The sequence below is a fragment of the Chlorocebus sabaeus genome, chromosome 26, assembly GCF_047675955.1.
Source record: "Chlorocebus sabaeus isolate Y175 chromosome 26, mChlSab1.0.hap1, whole genome shotgun sequence".
Lineage (NCBI taxonomy): Eukaryota > Metazoa > Chordata > Mammalia > Primates > Cercopithecidae > Chlorocebus > Chlorocebus sabaeus.
The window spans coordinates 24,166,313-24,187,638 of record NC_132929.1 but is presented as its reverse complement, the minus strand read 5'-3'; the positions used below and the strand labels follow the sequence as shown (position 1 = coordinate 24,187,638).

The 21,326-nt window shown below is 37.9% G+C and overlaps 1 protein-coding gene across 1 annotated transcript in view; it reads left to right on the top strand.

Moving 5' to 3' along the window:
- The window catches only part of FBN1 (fibrillin 1), a 239,475-nt gene that overhangs the window by 132,200 nt on the left and 85,949 nt on the right, over nucleotides 1-21,326 (top strand). The window contains exons 13-22 of the mRNA XM_008016692.3: nucleotides 1,714-1,833; nucleotides 5,206-5,331; nucleotides 7,318-7,440; nucleotides 10,868-10,990; nucleotides 12,073-12,225; nucleotides 16,960-17,013; nucleotides 18,573-18,698; nucleotides 20,068-20,193; nucleotides 20,705-20,824; nucleotides 21,032-21,169. Of these exons, the coding sequence (XP_008014883.2) occupies nucleotides 1,714-1,833; nucleotides 5,206-5,331; nucleotides 7,318-7,440; nucleotides 10,868-10,990; nucleotides 12,073-12,225; nucleotides 16,960-17,013; nucleotides 18,573-18,698; nucleotides 20,068-20,193; nucleotides 20,705-20,824; nucleotides 21,032-21,169 (1,209 nt within the window). The remainder of the gene's footprint in view (nucleotides 1-1,713; nucleotides 1,834-5,205; nucleotides 5,332-7,317; nucleotides 7,441-10,867; nucleotides 10,991-12,072; nucleotides 12,226-16,959; nucleotides 17,014-18,572; nucleotides 18,699-20,067; nucleotides 20,194-20,704; nucleotides 20,825-21,031; nucleotides 21,170-21,326) is intronic.

Genomic DNA, 21,326 nt, shown 5'->3' with positions numbered 1-21,326 from the left:
GCACCACGGGTCTGTTGCAATTCTGTTCCTTGACTCTACTGGTTTTCGATTGCTGCTGTAACAAATTACCCCAAACTTGGTGGCTTAATACAATACAAGTTTATATTATCTTTCAGCTCTCTAGGTTAGTAGCCCAACACAAGTCTCACTGGGCTAACATCCAGGTGTTTGGAGGGCTGTGTGCCTTTTGGAGGCTCTTGGGAGGAATCCATCTCCTTGCCTTTTGCAGCTACTACCAGCTGCCTGTGTCCTTAGCTCATGGCCCCTTCCTCCATCTTCAAAGCCAGCAGCGTTGCATCTTCAAATCTCTTTCTCTCTCTCTCTCTCTCTCTCTGACTTTCTCTTGCAATTCCCTCTTCCACATTTAAGGATATTTGTGACTGCATTTGGCCACCTGTATAATCCAGGAGACCCTCTCCATCTCAAGATCACTGATTACCAACCTTAATTCTATCTACAACTCTAATTCCCCTTTGCTAGCTATATAACATATCCATAGGTTCTGGGAATTAGGGCATGAGCATATTTGGGAGGTCATTATTCTGCCTATTAAAGTTACTTTTAACTTTCATTGTAAAAGATACTCAATTCGTTTCTGGTAACTCCAATTTAAGACAACCTACCAAAAGCCTAACCATTAAAAGAAAGCATTAAAAATATCCCCAAATTATGGAATTTTGCACATTATACTAGTCTAAATGTGTAGCTTACCAACTCTCTTAGACTAATTACTTTAAATGGAAGAAAGAAATTTTAAATTGCTGATGAGGCATTTAAGCTGGTGAAGGGAGAAAATGTAATACAAGAGTAATCAATTTGTTGGATTGGGTAAGAATACTCAGTTCCTATCAATTTGTTTTTAAAATAAGCTCACCTCTTAGTTCTGTTATGAATTCTAATTTTATAATTGTAAATTTATGATTCGTCAGAAATGATGAGTTCTTACTTTCCCGAACTATTTAATTTCCTGGTGATGTGAACACCCCTTCTAGAGGTCATCCAGATCTGAGTAGAAGTGGAAACATTTAACTCAGTGTTGGGGAATGTGAGCTCAGCTCTGTATCTGCCACTAAGAAGCATGTGGACAACTGGGTTATCTTCGCTAAATTTTAGCTTCCTCCTGTTTACAAGTAGGGTCATATAAACCAGTTTATCTCTAAATGTACTGATAATTCTAAGTGACTGTAAAACTAGTGTGAGCTTGTGTATTGAACACATCTGGGGATGGGGTCGACTCTATGGTGATTGAGAACTGCCCTTTAAACAACAGTTGCTTCATGTTTTGTTCTAACATTTTAGTGGAACTCAGCAGGGAATGCTTGGATATGGTTAGACCTTCTTTTCATTGGAAAAAATAGAGCTTCAAGAGATACTTGGAATCCTATCCACAAGCCACTTCTGAAATGTTAGTCTGTTTGGTTCTTTTCGATCAGACTTAAGGAAGAGAAAATGTTTATTAGATCAGATTGTTGAGTTGCTACTTGTTTGGAATTTTTCTCCGCAAAATGACACATGAAAATAATACACTTTAACTGCTCAACCAGTCTTCGAATGGCTAATGACATATTGTAGTGGAAAGAAAAAAGATCCTTTTATTATGTTATTTAATTCTCAAAAGGAAAATGTTTTATATGTGTAAAAGGAACCAAGAACATCTTAGAATTATGAGGTATTGCTATCTAATTTTGCACTAAAATACATTGTGCTTTGCAGATGTTGACGAATGTGAGAAAAACCCCTGTGCTGGTGGTGAGTGTATTAACAACCAGGGTTCGTACACTTGTCAGTGCCGAGCTGGATATCAGAGCACACTCACACGGACAGAATGCCGAGGTATGGTCCTGGCGTGGAATGTGGGACATATATGCTAACTGGGGGTTGACTTGAGACGAGTTCCATAGAGTTTAAATAACCCATACTGGAAGAGACTAATATAGTTCCATGGCTTTTTTGAACTTAGTTCCACCTATTGTCATTCTGAAAGACAGTGTCATAAAATCTGGCAATCATTGAAGTTATTTTATAAGATGCATCTATGCCTGCGGGAAAAATCTTATTTTCAGTGCTGTTGTCTCGTCACTATTATTGCCTCTTAAGTTTTCATCTGAGAAGTAGAGAGTGGGATTGTCCTTTGTGACGCAGCAACTGAGGAAAATTTCAGTTGAAATTATGTGCGATTAATTTCTTCATGGAAAGTTCTAAAAGCTAAGGATGTCGCTCTGAGCCCTTGCTGCTTTTTAGTGTGGTCAGCAGCAGCATCACCTAGAGCTGCTTGGAAAGGCAGGATCTCAGGTTCCACCACAGACATACTGTTGCAGACTCTGTATTTTAACAAGATCCCCCAGCGATCTGTGTGTGCATTGAAGTTCGAGAAGCACTGCTATAAATGTCCCTTATAAAAAATTTCCCATCAGGTTTATTAACTAATTTATTAAGCCATCCAATATGCCTTTTATTAAATGACTTTAATGTACTAAGTTTCTAAAACAGAAATAACTAACGATCACTGTCAGGGAGCCCAAACATCTATCTCCATCTCTATCTCTAAATTGAGCACAAAATGAACTGTATCATTAATCAGTAAAGACAGAAAAAAACATGCAAATACTCTATTAAAGTTAAATAAAAGGGGCCATCAGTGATAGACTGGATAAAGAAAATGTGGTACATTTACACCATGGAATATTATGCAGCCATAAAAAAGAATGAGATCATGTCCTTTGTAGGGACATGGATGAAGCTGGAGGTCATTATACTTAGTAAACTAACATAGGAACAGAAAACTAAATACCACATATTCTCACTTTTAAGTAGGAGCTAAATGATGACACATGGACACCCAGAAGGCACCAACACACACTGGAACCTATTGGAGGGTGGAGGGTTGGAGGAGGGAGGGGATCGGGGAAAATAACCAATAGGTAGTAGGCTTAATACCTGGGTAATGAAATAATCTGTACAACAAACCCCCATGAAAGAAGTTTACCTATTTAACAAACCTGCACATGTATCCCTGAACTTAAAAGTTTTTTTAAAGTTAAATAAAAGATAGTGAGGTTTATATCACTTTAGAAAATTGGTAGCCATTGACAAGAGTTAATTTTATTTGCCTCTTTTAGCAAAAGCTCTTCATGAGTTGAAGACCTATAGAAGTTTTAATTTTTATCAGTGAACTGGTTTCAAAATTTTTGAATTTGGTTCTCACGTAGAGATTTCTTGCCATCAGTGTATTTTAGTGCACTACATATAAATGACCATTTTAAGCAGAAAAACTGGAACAAGGCCTTTGAACTTGCTAACATTTCTATTAATTAATTATAAATATGGATAGGTTGAACACTTAACTGAATTGAGAACCTTCTTAATATTATGACTATTGTTTAAAATAATTAACATGTACAAATAGCGTACTAAGCATTTTGCAATAATAGAAAATAAAATGAAATCAATGTCCAGAGACTGCATTGTTAAATAAGCCAAGAGAAGTGGTTATTGAGAGCACTCAGCTGGGGCAAGGGCCAGCCAGTATAAACGCATGTATGTGGTTGTTATCAATCTGAGACTTAGTATTGGAGACTGAGGATGACCTGAATACTTCAAGCACTGACTTCTTTAAGAGCTAGCGCTAAGGTTATCCTGAAAATAAGAAGTTGAGAATGTGTTCACATGATTTTGTGGATGAAAGTTGCCACAGAATGGTCCAAAAGGCTGTGCACATAGCTGGGAAGTATGTGAGGGGCCGAATAGAAGGGGACGGAAGCACGGGCAGAGACACAGTGGAGGAGAACTTTGAATGGCCAGCTTTAAATTTGTCTTATAAGGCAATGGGGAACCCCGTGGCATTCTGAAATCAATGAGGAGAGAAAAAGGTGAACTCTTTATCCTGTTTATTTTCAACTTGGGCCTCAAAAAATTATAGGATCCTTAAAAAAAAAAAAAAAAAAAAAAAAAGTCTGCTCAAGAATATGTGGTTTTTACCATTTTTTTGGAGTGTGGAGCAAGTCTGATTTTTAGCAAGGATTAAGAAATAAATGAGAGAGAAAAAGATCGTAGGTTGTTGGCACAAAGATCAGACAGAAGAAAAGCCCAGACTGCCTCAGCTCGTCCAATGACTTGTGTGGAAACCACTGCAGGATCTGCCCAGAAAGAAAGTGCATCTGAGGGCCAACCACAAGACATCAAGCAGACGCAGGGTAGACAGTCAGAGTTACTGAGGTGCCATAAACACACGTGCTCATTGTGCAGGGGATATTTAGGGCGCTTATACTCAGACAAATGTGGCCTCAACTCTGCATAGATAGGAATGTTCTCACCCAACTCCACATAGTTTCCCAGTCCCTATCTTCTGGGAATAAGCCCTGGAAGTGATTTTGTGCCTGTGTAGACAAAGAGGTTTGTGTTCATCCTCTTTGATGTTTATCCAGGTTTGTAGCTTCTAGAAACTGAGAGAAACAGATAATCCAGGGTACCATGCTATCCACTTTGGGTTGATTATTCATCTTTAAGTGAGAAATCAGATACAGGTTGTTTGAGTTATTGTTATTTTAACACTTCCGTATCAAGCTTTATTGTGTACTTTGGCATAATACTAACCACAGTAGGAAAAAAGGAAAACTACCTTCACAGAATCAATATTTTATTTGGTAGATAGAATACTCATAAAGTTGTTTTTTAAAAGACTAAGAATCTATCAGCAATAACCCTGCACGTAAACCAGAATTACCATAAAGAAGATGAACGTTTTAGAGATATGATTGATGGTTTTCAGGCAGAATTAAGGTGATTATTTTAAAAAGTAGCGTTTTTTGTATTGTTCTGAGATAGCTATAAAATATGTCTTTTAAAATTATGTATTTAAAGATGCCAGCCAAATTTCAGTATAAATAGTGATTTATACTGGTTAAATAAATGTGCTTGGAAAATGGTGAAGAAGAATCTATTTTGTTTACAGACTTCAGATTTAAGGAGTCTTATTAGAAATTAGAGTTAGCTCTAATGCAATTATACAGGTTTTTAATCATGTCTTTTCAACTCTGATAACCCTAAATATCACATTATTTGATAACCAGTTTATGTTGGAGAATATTATTAAGTAATTAAAACGAAAAGCTAAGATCATGAGTTTGCAAATGGAGGGAGGGGGAAATAAAATAATTTTAACTCCCCTAAATAAAGCTATTTCTTCTTTTTAAACTTTGATTTTAGACATTGATGAGTGTTTACAGAATGGCCGGATCTGCAATAACGGACGCTGCATCAACACAGATGGCAGTTTTCATTGCGTGTGTAATGCAGGCTTTCACGTTACACGAGATGGGAAGAACTGTGAAGGTAATAATAGTATACTAATGTTAGTCCTCTCCTTCCATTGCAATTTCAGTATCAGGGGTCTTTAACAAGACCAAATAATGAGTGAAATGTCAAAGTATCAGATATGTTTTATTTATTTTATCTGGGAGGGAAGCCTAATTTTCCACAATATTCATTTCTTAATTTACATTTATGTGAATCAAATAACATTTTAATTTGCTAGGAGAGCTTGCCCTTTAAAGATCCCTGGTGATGATGAAACTTTTGTGGCACAATTTCATACTTCCTAATTTTATACAATCAGAATTTGTACATTTTTAAAAAATAGGACATACCTGAGTCCATGTATTATCTAGCCACTTATAATCTTTTTGCTTAAAGTGTCTGCCTAGTAATAAAATGCTACTAATCAGTATGTGAAATATATATCTAAAATATATATAATGTAAAATACATATTATATATATTTTCTATATATGTAATATATATATTAATTATGTATATATGTTTTTCTAAATATGTAATATAGATAATATTCATAAAATACATATTTAAATAGAAATAATACATATCTAAGATATAAATATACATCTAAAATAAATATACATTATATATGTCTAAAATATATGTATTATATATATCTAAAATATGTGTATATAATAAATTACTTTGGTCTTTCTAAAGCCTGTAAGTGAAAACACTGTGTCTAGAAGAGCAAGTGCCTCCCAAGACAGCTTTAATATTAAATAAAATAACATACTGATGAATTTAAAGAACTATCTCCAATGTTTAAGGTGTCTTAAAGGTTCACTGGCACAGCTATAATCCATAGTTGAGCCATGTATTTTAAAAGTCCACTTTTTACCTGCCTCTATTAAACTAGTTCAACCATTATGGAAAACAGTATGGCGATTCCTCAAGGATCTAGAACTAGATGTACCATATGACCCAGCCATCCCATTACTGGGTATATACCCAAAGGATTATAAATCATGCTGCTATAAAGACACATGCACACGGATGTTTATTGCGGCACTATTCACAATAGCAAAGACTTGGAATCAACCCAAATGTCCATCAGTGACAGACTGGATTAAGAAAATGTGGCACATATACACCATGGAATACTATGCAGCCATAAAAAAGGATGAGTTTGTGTCCTTCGTAGGGACATGGATGCAGCTGGAAACCATCATTCTTAGCAAACTATCACAAGAACAGAAAACCAAACACCGCATGTTCTCACTCGTAGGTGGGAACTGAACAATGAGATCACTTGGACTCGGGAAGGGGAACATCACACACCGGGGCCTATCATGGGGAGGGGGGAGGGGGGAGGGATTGCATTGGGAGTTATACCTGATGTAAATGACGAGTTGATGGGTGCTGACGAGTTGATGGGTGCAGCACAGCAACATGGCACAAGTATACATATGTAACAAACCTGCACGTTATGCACATGTACCCTAGAACTTAAAGTATAATAATAATAAAAAATAAATAAATTTTAAAAAAATTGCTTCAAACTACAAGTTATCTTCTGGTTTTCATCTTTAAAAGAATTAGGATGTAGCCTAAATACATTTCAAATTCCTCTGATCTTAGTTTTGACTTATTTTCATTTTCAGAGCATTAGAAGTAATATTCTGTGAAATAAATATAGCCACTAGGCTATTAGCACATTTTTCAGTTTGTAAACTATTATTCCTAAAAAGGACCCTGATAACTTCTATGGAGTCAAATTTTATATGTTTTATAAATAGATATACCTATAAATCTAGCCCTAAAGTTTACATGCACCTGCCAAAACTCAAGAACTTGAGATATGTATTTCTTATGTCCCATCTTCTCTTTCCTTAGGTGATATTATTTGGATGAAAATTAGCCTTAGACTGTAATAACAAAAAGAAAGAAATATGAAGAAACAGAATTATTTTCATCCAGATTGGTTTCCTTCGTAAGCTTACTCTTCTGGTCATAAGAAAATGTACGTTTCGTATTTTTCAGATATGGATGAATGCAGCATAAGGAACATGTGCCTTAATGGAATGTGTATCAATGAAGATGGCAGTTTTAAATGTATTTGCAAACCTGGATTCCAGCTGGCATCAGATGGGCGTTATTGCAAAGGTTTGTGCTGTGAAACCTTAGATCATGTTCTTCACCTGCCTTTTCTCCTCTTTACATTGTTTAGAGGTACTGCCTTTCTTTACTGATTCTCCCCACTTACAGTACCTTGAATTTTGGTTTGGGAACCCTGACTGAAACTCCTTCTTAAATCCAACCATCCAAAGAACTACAGTTTATGCCCTGAAGATTGTTGTTATTTCAGAAACGGTGTTCTCAAAGGAGTCAAAAGCTATGTAGCAAATAAATAATCCAAACTGCCTGTTGGTCTTCCAACAGATGTGGGCATTGTTCTAAAGAAGCTGAGTTGTACCTCTTCTTTCCAGTTAGGGAATAATGGTGGTTAGGCTTCTTGATGGCTGTTATTTGCCACCTCTTACATCTTTACCTGGACAGAATAGGTGTAGAATGTTATTTGCAATGATCTCTTCCTCATAATTTCCTCCAGGCATCTTAAGACACAGAATTTTTTTTAAGGATAATTTATTTAAGTGTTATCAAGTTAGGTAAGCAAGAAGGGAAACAGGATTAAGCAGAATAAATAAACAACCAACAACCATTTTTTAGTTTGGTAAACCATTTTGAAATAATCTCATTGCTCCAGGTATTGAAGCAAAAATGAGGATTTTTATTTTTGCTGTTGAGAATTGGGGTCCTAAGAAAAGTTGCTGGAGACAAATTTGTGCTTAGTGTCTCCTGTCTTATGCAGGGATCAGTGATTATTGCACTTGGTCCAGGATCTGAGTTGGAACCAGACTTCTTAAAGAACCTCATACACAAAACAGGTCCAGAAAATCTGCTAAAATGCTGCACTTAGAGCTTCTGGGCATAGTTTCAGATGCAGAAGTGTAGAGGGTCAAGCTATTCAAGGTAGAGAAAAGCAGGATAAAGTCCTATGGTGCCTCTTCTCTGTGTGCCCCTAGTGGACAGCTTTGGTAAACGTGTTATGGAAGAAAGGCTTGTATTAAGTCCTTGGCAAGATGTGCATTTTCTCCAGGCTGAAAAGAACTTCGAACCCTTGGTTGTTTACCTACATTCTCTATGACCTTCACATCAATGGCTCTTAATATTGTGCAAATCTGTCTTCCCAGCAAGAGAAAACAGTTGGGTGTTTCAAATTTGAAGTAGGAAGGTGGTTTCTGTACTTTTGAGCCCTGTGGTGGGAGGAACTTATATGAGAAGACAGGATTAACACATAGAAATATTCTACAGTGTAAAATAGCATAAAACAAAGTGTCAAATTGTGCAAATTTAGCACTGTACAAGTAAAAAAGAAAAGGGAAGAGAATGATTGCTGGAATATTTGGAATTGGGCTTCCAAAAAAAATAATAGAAAGAAATATGAAAGCCCCTTTGTGAGCAGACCTAGAAGAATACATAATCTTCTTGTTGATACACAGAGCACACTAAGTTTCACTTTTAGTGCCTCTAGGCTGCTGCTGACCCAGGCCACAGCGTCTCTGCATTAAGTATGGCCAACAGGTAATGCTATGACCTCACAGATGAAACTAGGTTTGGCCACCGTTGGCAACCAGTGAAATAGTATCCTATCAGTAAATTGATTGTTCTATTAATTTGAAAGTGCTGATGATATGGATGGTTTGTTCTGACTTTAGCATTCTGGCTTAAGGATCTGAGAGAGAGAGAGAGCTCCATAGCTCTGTATTATTATCAATGTCTTCTTTTTTCTAGCTTATAGAGCATAGGGTACACACACTGTAATAAGACTGAAGGATGAAAAAAGACAGAAATTAATCCCATGTGCACTGAATTTCTTCCTTTTTATAATCTTTCTCTTTATGCCATGGGATAAGATTTTCTCTTAGCCCTGAGCACTTAGTCCTGAGCCCACAAAGATGTGACCGTTCAAAGCTGAATCAACAATGCTAATTCAATCTCCGCAGTTAACTCATCTGATCAACAACATGGCTTCTCTGTTCACTCTCTGAAAGTTGAGGCCACTAAATTTGACAAAAGTTACCTTCCTTTGGATCTACTTTACATCTCCATTCTTATTAAAACCTCTTTGTGTTACCTTTCAGGTTGTAGTCTCCATGTTTTATTGTGTGTCACAGTTTGAACAAAAAGGTGACCAGAATAACTAACCAATTTGAGTTCCTGTATTTAAATATAACTGCTGTTTCAAATACAATCTGTGCACAGAACCTTGGACCACCCGAATATATTTTGTGCCAAACAACACAAGCTAAGCAAAACACGAAGGTGTTTTACTCTCAATTTGCCTTTTTAAGGTCAGGAGAAAGTTCATAGTCACATACACTAGTTGTATATTGTAAAAGGAGTTGTTATAAAATCATTTGCTTTTTTTCTTTTTCTTTTTTTTTTTTTCCTAAGACACAGTCTCACTCTGTCTCCCAGGCTGGATGGAGTGCAGTGGCGTGATCTCAGCTCACTGCAACCTCTGCCTCCTGGGTTCAAGCAATTCTTGCACCTCAGCCTCCCAAGTAGCTGGGATTACAGGCGCATGCCATCATGCCCAGCTCATTTTTGTATTTTTAATAGAGATGGAGTTTCACCATGTTGGCCAGGCTGATCTTGAACTCCTGGCCTCAAGTGATCTCCCAACCTCGGCCTCCCAAAGTGCTGGGATTACAGGTGTGAGCCACCACGCCTGACCTAAAATCATTTGCTTCTAAGTGTTGTATGTTTTCCAAACCACAATTTTGGTGCTTTTTGCACTTCCCCATATTAAAGGGAAAAAAACCCTCTGCTATTATTAATATGTGTCCAATAAAGTATTTTACCAGACCTCCTTAAGTATACACATAAAATACCATAAAGTATTTGTAAAGTTTAAGAAAGATTTTTCTTTGCTGGGTTCCAATTACATACAGTGCTGCTATTGGCCCAGAATGGTCATCGAAGTAATCTATATTTATTTTCTGTTCTTTTTCTATGGTGTTCCATCAAGGTTTTAGTTGTTTAGCCTTTAATTTTAGGCGAATTGTCCCAGAGAGCTAAGACATGGGTGATACTAGAAGGGATGCCAGTCTTTGTGATGAATACCAAAAGGAAAGTCCTGCTGTCGTTTATTTTTACCCTAGATTTCTGAGAGCCCTGGAAGAGCTACCCTGATTATGCGTTACACAAAACCCTTTGTCTTCTAGCAGCCATTGTTCTCCTTCCTCCGATTCTGTTTTTGCCTTTGTGATTATTTTGGATACAAAAATCTCTTGGGAGAATATATTAAAGTTGCTTTTTATGGGAAATACGTTCCAACAGTTGATTTCTCTTGATTTTGTTACTGTTCTTTCAGAGGAAAATGAGAATGCCATTTGAGCTTTTGTTGCGGATGCTGCATGTTATTTCCTATCTTCTCCATTTTCAAGTGTTAAAACATAATTGTCAATATGTTATAATTTTAGATAAAAGTCCCTTCATTTTTAATAAGTGCCTTTCTCTGCCACAGACATTAACGAGTGTGAAACCCCTGGGATCTGCATGAATGGGCGTTGCGTCAACACTGACGGCTCCTACAGATGTGAATGCTTCCCTGGACTGGCTGTGGGTCTGGATGGACGTGTGTGTGTTGGTAAGAAAACATCATGGCTAGACTTAGGAGAGATTCAACCTCTGTCACTCAATAAAGCCCACTAGTAACAAATGCTCTCTAGTGTAGCAGATAAGATATAAAGAATATTTGCAGAGCAACAAATCAACAGGGTCAGTTCTCTTCTTGTGTAAATTGAACATTAATTCGAGGATTAGAAAGATGAGCTAAGTGAAAAGCAAGAGAATACCCACCTATCCTTCCCCCTGTTCTTCCCTAATCCCATAGCTGTCTTCAGTTTTCTCCAGCCCTCCTTTGTTGATACTGGTCATTGAAATTGATGTGCATATGCTATTATCTCATGATGAACATTTTAATAGAGAATTGATGTCCATGGGCAGTATAGAATGCAAAGGAGAATATGGATCATCCAGAAACCTTATGATAATAGTTTTATAAGACTTTCTAAAAAGTATGAGACTTGTTGAAAAATTGATACTAGTTTTATCCAGATTATTTTTAAGAAAGGTACTCAGTAAGCCATTTGAACTGGAAAAGGATTGGGCATAGCTGGAAACACGCTTCCTGGTGGTAAAGATAACACAGCTTAGTTGACCAACATCTACAGGTTTATATAACAAACCTTTTACAGATTAAACTTTCTCCTTTTTGGAAAGTATACCTAATTCAGACATTCAGTAATTGCATGTTTATTTTGGGATAGGCCACATTTCTAATAAAGGTCTTATTTAGCAGGATGTGAGATTCAACATTCATCCATTATTAATTCAACATTTATTAAGTGCCTGCTCTGCACAGGCCTGAGAAAGACAAAATAAATGAGATGTAATTCCAGCATTAAAGTGCCTCACATTTTGGTAAACCATGATAGTCCCTAGAAAACTGAAACAATCTGGCCATTGGTTTCCAGTGGTTAGAAGCTGAATGTGTTGTGTTTTTCTATATTTGTTTATTTTTTCTTCAAATGGAGCCCTCATATCAGAGGCATTCCCTGTGAGTTACACCAGGGATGATGGATAAACAAAGCCCTCTTCAACTTTGACTTGGGGTGTTCTGCTCTGTTTGAAGTGACAGTGTGATGACAGATGCTTCTTCCTGTTTAGACACGCACATGCGGAGTACATGCTATGGTGGATACAAGAGAGGCCAGTGTATCAAACCTTTGTTTGGTGCTGTCACAAAATCTGAATGCTGTTGTGCCAGCACTGAGTATGCATTTGGGGAACCTTGCCAGCCGTGTCCTGCACAGAATTCAGGTATGTGGTATCATGGGGATGCCCTCGTACTGCCAGCCTTCTGCCACCATTGAGGTCTTTGCATTTGTGGAATTCACAGGGAAAGATGACATTTTGCTCTCCGGGTATGCCATGTGCCTTCTTGGGGTCTTGGCAGAGGCTAGCCGGTGTCTAGTCACAGGTAGTTATCTAAGCCTCATAATCATTTGGAATAGGTATTGCATTTGTGCCTCCCGTATAAACTCCCCTACTTCAATAATACTCAAGCTCTTTGCAATACATGCACCTTGCCTTGTTTTCTAAAGTTGTTTCATGATGTTTGCATTTTGCAGAAACTATTATAAAAGCAGACTTTTACACAGCATAAAGGTAAATAACTGTCATATTACTTGGCTATTTCCAATAGCTTTCCAAAAGACCATTTGTAAATTTTGTTTACATCCCACATATTGATTTTGGTATGGTTTTCTTTTTCATCCTTTCTTTTTTTTTTTTTTTTTTTGTTTGAGATGGAATCTTGCTCTGTTGCCCAGGCTGGAGTGCAGTGGCATGATCTCAGCTCACTGCCACCTCCGCCTCCCGGGTTCAAGCATTTCTTCTGCCTCAACTTCCTGAGTAGCTGGGATTACAGGTGTGCGCCACCACACTCGGCTAATTTTTGTATTTTTAGTAGAGACGAGGTTTCACCATATTGGCCAGGCTGGTCTTGAACTCCTTACCTCATGATCCACCCGCCTTGGCCTCCCAAAGTGCTGGGATTACAGGCATGAGCCACCGTGCCTGGCCCAGTGTGGTTTTCTTTAATGATTTGATTTAACCTGAGAGAAAAAAAAGTATTTTTCTGCAGTTGAAGTGACATGGCCTAATTAAAAGAGAACTGGATAGCGAGTCAGAATTCTGTTCCTCCATCAACAGGCAGCCAAATTACTTAATTAGGTGATTTAGTTATTTGTGTATTTTGCTTATTTCCGAATTTTCCTCACCTACTTTTCGAAAGGATTTGAGGTGGCTTATATTAATAAACATAATTATAAAATAGAGTAATGCAGAAAAGCTATCCTTAGACATCTCATCTACAAAATGAGTTGCCTTAGATAATCCAAAAGGTCCTGTCCAGTTGTAAATTATTTCTATTTATAAAACAAGAATACGTTACTGAAATTAAAACAATGTTCCACCAGTATTTAAACACAATTTTAAGGTCACTTGGCAGTGGACCTCTAATGTCCTGAAATGAAGTTAGAACTAATATTGAAAATATGTAGCTCTGATTGGTTGGTTTTACATATAGGATTTCGTCAGTTTATTTCTGCCCTAAAGGAAACAAATTAAAGAGTAAATCATAATTTTAAAAGATTTGTTATTTTAAAAATAATAGTATTTGAAAGTAACAGTTAAAAATTAAAATATATGATGAAAAGTTAGAGAAAGTTAAATGGAAGCCTTTAAAAGAAATGGGGGGCCAGGAGTGGTGCCTCACACCTGTAATCCCAGCACTTTGGGAGACCAAAGCAGGTGGATCGCTTGAGGTCAGAAGTTCAAGACCAGCCTGGCTGACATGGTGAAATCTCATCTCCACTAAAAATACAAACAAACAAACAAACAAAAAGCCACGTGTGGTGGTGCGTGCCTCTAATCCCAGATACTCAGGCTGAGGCAGGAGAATCACTTGAATCCAGGAGGTGGAGGTTTCAGTGAGCTGAGATAGCACCACTGTTCTCCAGCCTGGGCGACAGAGCGAGACTCTGTCTCAATAAAGAAAGAAAAAAGAAATGAGGGATGCCAGTTTAAAGAAAGCAAACTTTGTTCTGGCTAATGACTTCACCCAGTGAATAATATAGAAATTGTTTTATGTATGATCACTCATCAGTTCAATGTGTTTATAATAATTTTATTATATACAAATATAATTCTATCAAAGACACTTTCCTATAACTTTATAGTTGTCTATTATTAATATCATCCTTTTGCATGTTACTTTAACTTTTGAAAATACTTTTCTTACCTACTTTGAATTTGCAATATAGACAAGTATCATGAAAGCTGGCACACAAGAGTACAGGTGACTTGTTCACATGCTGAATGATTGGAAGAGCCAAGACTTAGAATCCAGGAGCCCTGGTGCATATAGTTATTTGCCTTTACATTTTCCTCTGGACCAAGTGCACTTCCAAAGAATTCTTAAGATCCGTAGGGAAATTATGTGGGTTTATAAAAAGGTGACCAAAAGACCAGATTTCTTTAAGCAGTTGTCTTAGTCCAGTTTTTGTTGCAGTAACACAGTACCACAAATTGAATAACGTATAAAGAAAATGCATTAATTTCTCACAGTTCTGGAGCCTGGGAAGTCCAATGTCAAGGCGCCAGCATCTGTCGGGGGCCTTCTTGCCAAGTCACTTCACAGCTGAAAGTGGAAGGGCAACAGAGCATGGAGGAGTGAGAGAAAGCTAGAGAGGACTGAATGTGCTTTTATAACAACGTCACTCTCATGATAACTCACTCACTCCCATGATAATAACATTAATCCATTCATGAGGGTAAAGTCCTCACGATCTAATCACTTCTTATTAGGCCTCACCTCGCAGTATTCCTATTGCATTGGGGATTAAGTTTCCAGCACATGACCTTTGGAGGACACATTCAAACCATAGCAAGAGTAAAGCTTAACGAGAGTTAAGTGTAAGGCCCAGTTCCACTAACTTCTGTCTTATATTTGAATGAATTTACCCAGAAAAGGTCCACACGTGGAAGTAGTTTCATGCATTTGGTTTCTCCACCTCTTTGGTCGTGAACCATCCCAATGTAGGAAAATCCCTCATTTCAAGAATGGGGGGTAGGCTGTTTAAAGTACTGAAAATATTCAAAAGGAATGTCTTCCATCAGTTGAGGGAGAGACTCCAAATATACAAAATCCGAAGTTCATCTTTGTGGTCTGCAAGTCAGGCAAGCTGCATATGAAGCTGTTTCTCACTGGTTGCTGGAGCTCATTCACATTGTTCAGCAAGCCCTCTTGTGTCCTCAGCCATCTGACAATGACGTTTCACAGAAATGGATCAGTTAAACCCACGGGAGTGTGATTGGTCAGTGAAACCCACAGGAGGGTAATTCTGGGAAATTTTCTCATGGATCCCTCATGCCACTGTCTCCATGGCACTACGCTGAGTTAGCTCATCAATACCTACCCCTTAATATGTGTTTCCAATACTTTTATTTACTTATTTTTTATTCAGGGCCTGAGCTGTGCACAGTACATGTTAAATCATTAAACATGTAATGTTAATTCTGTGCAGTCACCAGGTGAAATGGGAATTGTCGTTCCAAATTTATGGGAGAAGAAACTAACAGAGGAAAAGGGCTGCTTCCAAAACTCCCAGCAATTAGCATTGTCATTGGTATTAAAACCCATGCTTATTTGAACTCACTACAAAAAATGGTCTAGAACCAGATCCTGCCTAAATGGAAAACAATGGTGACAATAATTTGCTTCCATTTAGGCCAAACTTCAGCAAAATTGTCATTATCTCTAAAAGTCCTTTTTAGGAAACTGGCATGATTTTGGTTTTCTTGTTTTATTACAGTATTTCATACATATTTTAGTGTTTTGCTGATATAACAGAATAAAAAGGATGAATTTCTTTTTGTTCCCAGACCTGACTTTCAAACACACCTTCCCATCTGTTGGTTTTTTGGCCCCTTCTAAGACGATTTGAAAATTAAATCATCCTTGCTTTCTCAAATTCACATTTGTTAGAAGACATGATAATTTTTGGTTGTATAACTCATTTACGTCCAGTGTCATCAGGATGCAGTTCTCTGGCATGCAGAAGATAGGAACTATTTGCTTCAGCAGTGAGGTGCAGTCAGCCTCTACAATAAGCCCCAGCCTTGATATCCTGTTCTCCTTCCACTTAAGCACAGATGATTTACATTTGACCATGAGACTGTGTTTGCCAGAAACCATTGGCAACTAAGGGGACACTAGTTTCCTTTCCGTGGATAGTGTGATTCCAGTTAGTTCTACATTTTCATCATTCACTCTTGTGTTAAGTATTGTTGGAATTGTATGTAAAACATAGTATTAATTTTAAGAAGTAGAATTTTTGATTCTATCTCAAATTTGGGGACATATTCTGTGTACTTCAGTTTCTTCAATTAAAATCTCACAGTTTTAACATTAAGCAATACTTTCTCTATAGATATATCATAGAGAATGAATCCAGTATCCTGATAAATATTAACTTTAAAAATACACTTAAATGCAAGAGTAGGTATTCTGTTGTTGCACTTGTGAGAGGAGGCTAGAGAATTTACAGAGAGAAATGAGGAAATGTTAAGAACCGATTGTACTGAAAAAACAGCTAGCAGCGAGAAACAAAATTATCCCCAAGATGGTGGGAGAAAGTTTTATTAACAGTTAAGAAACCACATTTTAACAGGCACATTTCACCGTAAGTGTAAAGTGTTCCCTGGTGAACAAAATCAAGTTATAGGAAAAAACACCTTTTCCGAAAGGGCTTTGCACAAGGAATTGCTGTAACTCGCCTGTATCCTTAAAAGTTGTTTTCCTCGATGATGTGTAGCCTTTAAAATGGGAGCCTGGTGTAAAGGTGACTCCGTGGGGAGATACCTCCTTTTCCGTTACCACTTAATTTTGGTTCTACTCACTTTGGAGGAAATGATGTGTGCAAAACCAAGGGCAGGATCGACCTATTCTGCAAACAAGGGAATCATTTACTATCTGTTAATTTATTGCAGCGGAATATCAGGCGCTCTGCAGCAGCGGGCCGGGGATGACGTCAGCAGGCAGTGGTAAGGATTCCTTTCAAAATTTACTACCTTCCGTATGTGCGGAGGCAGCATCAGGCTTTCCTGTGGGTTTCGCATTGATCCCTTTACACGGGTCTGACCTGACTCCCTCTCTGGCCATCGCTGTGCTGTGTATCTGGGATGCTCAGAAGCCTTCAGTGGCAGAGCAGCCAGGGCACTGTGGGCTCTAGGATTTCTGGGTGTGGCTGTGGGGCTTGGCCACTGAAGGGGTCAGGTGCTCTCCCATTGTGGTTGACGGGTGCTCGCAGATGACATATAATGACTTTTGTTGCTCATGCTTGAGAAGGGGCAGCCTGACTCTCCTGTGGATCTTCCACTGTCAAGTACAACTCAGGATGATGGGCTGGTGGAACCATTCTCCATCTGCATTCTGAAGGATTCTTAACTGTTAAGTGCTCAGTATTATAAGACGGCAATAGGGAGCAGTGACAGCAGTTAACTGAGTTGGAAGAGAATGAAATATTTAGCTAGAGAAATATCGGTGCCATGCAAGGAATTAAAGTTAAAAGGGAGAATTGGAACAAGTATGAAAATAGGTGACAAGAAAGAGGAAGGGATTATTTTATTAATATAAAGCTACGCAGTTTGATTCAGGGAGATCTGAAAGAACGTGGACTGGCTGAATTGTTTGTCAGTTCAATCAGCATGATTAGTTTCATCATTGTGTGTAAATGAAAATGTGGAGGGGATATTCAGAGGAGGAAAGACGAGAGGTGAGGAAACTTATAATGAATAAGGAGTTAGTGGGAAATAAGTAAGTTGTGATAGGGACTTGGAAGAAAAAAAATGTCAACCCTAATTTATAGAAGAGTCAGGCACCAGGATTTGGGACTATCCATTCACTGATTGTCATTCTGCACTTGCCTTGACTCCTCAGTTGTGAGGGTGCGGAAGAGGGAGGGCCCCACCTCAGGTGGACAGAGCGGCAGAGGCTTTTTCAGAGCATGTGGTGTTGGAGCTGGCGTTTGACCTGTAAATAGGCCTGCTGCAGGCGTTCCTGAGACACAGCGAAGAGGGCATTGTATGTTCACGGAACAGTGTGAAGTTTGGGATAAGTAAACAAAAAATTTGTATTTTAGTTTAATCTTGAGGATATTGTTGAACCTATGAAAGTTTGAACCATGAGAATGATATAATCAGCTTATTTTTAGGATGGTAAGAATGGTTGCAGTATAGAGGGTAGATGGAAGAAAGAGGGGCTGGTGGTGGGGAGACTTGGGACCTGCTGTCGATCCATTTTTCCATCTTGGTGCTTGGACTAGGAGAAGTCCAGGAGGTCTCCTTCGGCTTGATCAGGGATTGGTTATCTTGTTGTTCCAGCTGAGACGCCGAGTTCCTCTCAGGAACTTGTGAGAGAAAGATTTGACTCAGAATATCTTACAGTGAGAAAAAGAGATCGAGTGTTCTCTTTCCAGTGAAATCGAGCTTTTTCCTCCAGTAGGTCCTAAGGTCATTACATGTATTGTAGTGTTATATTTTTAACAATTCATTCAATGTTTATTTTATAATGTTAATTGATTTTGAACTTGTCTGTGGTGCAGATATAAATGAATGTGCACTAGATCCTGATATTTGCCCAAATGGAATCTGTGAAAACCTTCGTGGGACCTATAAATGTATATGCAATTCAGGATATGAAGTGGATTCGACCGGGAAGAACTGTGTTGGTAAGAAGTTTTACCTGTTTTCTGAAACATTTCCTGCATAATACATTCCTTCTTTCATTGCTGGGAGAAAACTGCCTTTGAGTAGCTTAGAGGACTAGGCAGAAGGACACTTTATACTTCGAATGTCAGCACAGCATATGCATGTCTTTAGTAACAAAAATTTACATGACTGAATCTTGACAATTTATGAATAATGATGTATCAGATTCATTCCTTGAAATGATTTGCTCCTTAAAATAAAGATGTATCAGATTTCACTCCTTCAAAGAGAAGCTCCTTAGATATGAGATACAGAGATTCTGAACCATTCTCACGTGACTACAAAGTCAACCTTGTTTTTACTGAGAGAGAAGCAGCTCTTCTCCCAACCATTTATTAGACTTAATCAGAGAAAACACAGCTTATTTTCAGGAATACCCACTCTCTGTTAAGTTAAACCCTTAAAGTTGGGTTTTGCTTCAGACAGGCATATTATTCAGCTGAAAGCAAGCAGTTTTCCTGAGCTCCCTGAATCATGAATCTAAATTCTTCATGACAATCATAAATGCTACAGATTACGTTATACTTTATAATCGTACCTGGAGACAGTTTGAATTATTATAAGGAAGAAACACCTATTCTGGAACTAACACATGTCAAAGATGGACCATACTTTTTAAGTATTTATTTAGTTCTTTAAATCAATAAGGTTAATCCTTTTAATTTGACAAAATGAATTAAATTATATAAATTTAATTATATAATGTAACTATATAAAGATAATGATTTCCAGCAAATCCATATTTTCTTCCTGCTAAAGAAATAAGTGAATTAAATAGTGTAATGACTTTAGGCTTTGTAGATATTCAGTTTAGATATTTAGTTTAAAACCAGGTCAGCCGGGCGCAGTGGCCCACGCCTATAATCCCAGCACTTTGGGAGGCCAAGGCAGGCGGATCACGAGCTCAGGAGATGGAGACCATCCTGGCGAACACTGTGAAACCTCGTCTCTACTAACAATACAAAAAAATTAGCTGGGCCTGGTGGCGGGCGCCTTGTAGTCCTAGCTACTCGGGAGGCTGAGGCAGGAGAATGATGTGAACCCAGGAGGCGGAGCTTGCCGTGAGCCGAGATCGCGCCAGTGCACTCCAGCCTGGGTGACAGAGCGAGACTCTTGTCTCAAAACATAAAATAAAATAAAATAAAACCAGGTCAAGCCTCTGTTTTCCTAAAATGAGATCGTTTAGGTAAAAGCTAATGATACAAGAATTTTGCCTTTTTACTTGAATCGATCATATCATTATTACTTTAAAGATCTAATGTAAAAGAGCAAAGAAGATACAGGCAAAGTCTGGACCCTTTTAAGTGTTCATTTTCATTGACTTTCCAGATATTAATGAATGTGTACTGAACAGTCTCCTCTGTGACAATGGACAATGTAGAAATACTCCTGGAAGTTTTGTCTGTACCTGCCCCAAGGGATTTATCTACAAACCTGACCTAAAAACATGTGAAGGTAAACCATATTTTTGTTCTTATACTGTGTACTTTGCTATCTTTTGGAATGCCATTAGAAAACCGTAAGACTAAATTAGAGTCTCCTGTATTTTAGACAGTTATGCCAATTTAGTTGAAATTCTGTGGTTCTAAATGGCACTAGTATGTACTTTGTAAGCCACTTATGGTATTTGCTTGCAATTGGCATTTTAATTGCCATCATTTAATAGATAAAGAAAATGTTATGTGTCTGCTATTTGAGCTGTTAATTCAGAAATCATGTACACATTTACTGCAGATATTCTGAATAAAAAGAAAGGTTCGGCCTAGTCCCATATTCTATACTATAGAGATGTACTAGTCTATACTATAGAGTTATTTTGGCATTCCATCTAGTGTAGGAAAAACTATTAGGCCAGCTTTACTATGTGGGATGAAGGATATGTAGTAGCAATTGAGGCCAAAGTTGAAGTACTCTTTTAGGCCCAAGACTAAATTTTAGCAGTAATGTAGACCTGTTTTTGTTTCAGACATTGATGAATGCGAATCAAGTCCTTGCATTAATGGAGTCTGCAAGAACAGCCCAGGCTCTTTTATTTGTGAATGTTCTTCTGAAAGTACTTTGGATCCAACAAAAACCATCTGCATAGGTATTTATCTTTCTGAGAATGATTTTTCTATGTTTATCAATGTTGTTATACTCAATATCGGCTTTTCCTGCAAAAGAGTTTAAGTATGGATGAACAACATTAAAAACTTCATTATTCTTTGTTTCAAATGCTATTTTTTCCTATGATTCCAAGGTGTATGTTTGAATTTTTATATTGATTCATTAAATATTATTCCCTCATCTGCAGAAACCATCAAGGGAACTTGCTGGCAGACTGTCATCGATGGGCGGTGTGAGATCAACATCAATGGAGCCACCTTAAAGTCCCAGTGCTGCTCCTCCCTCGGTGCTGCGTGGGGAAGCCCGTGCACCCTATGCCAAGTTGGTAAGAGAAACCCATGCTGTGGCTCCTACACCACTCCACTGGTCTTTGCCTAAAATGGGGAAGCCTAGTACTTCGTTTAGGCTCACATGAGAATTTTGAAAGATTTAATCCTGATGACCCCAACCATATTGCTGGATGGGAAATAAGAAGTGTCCAT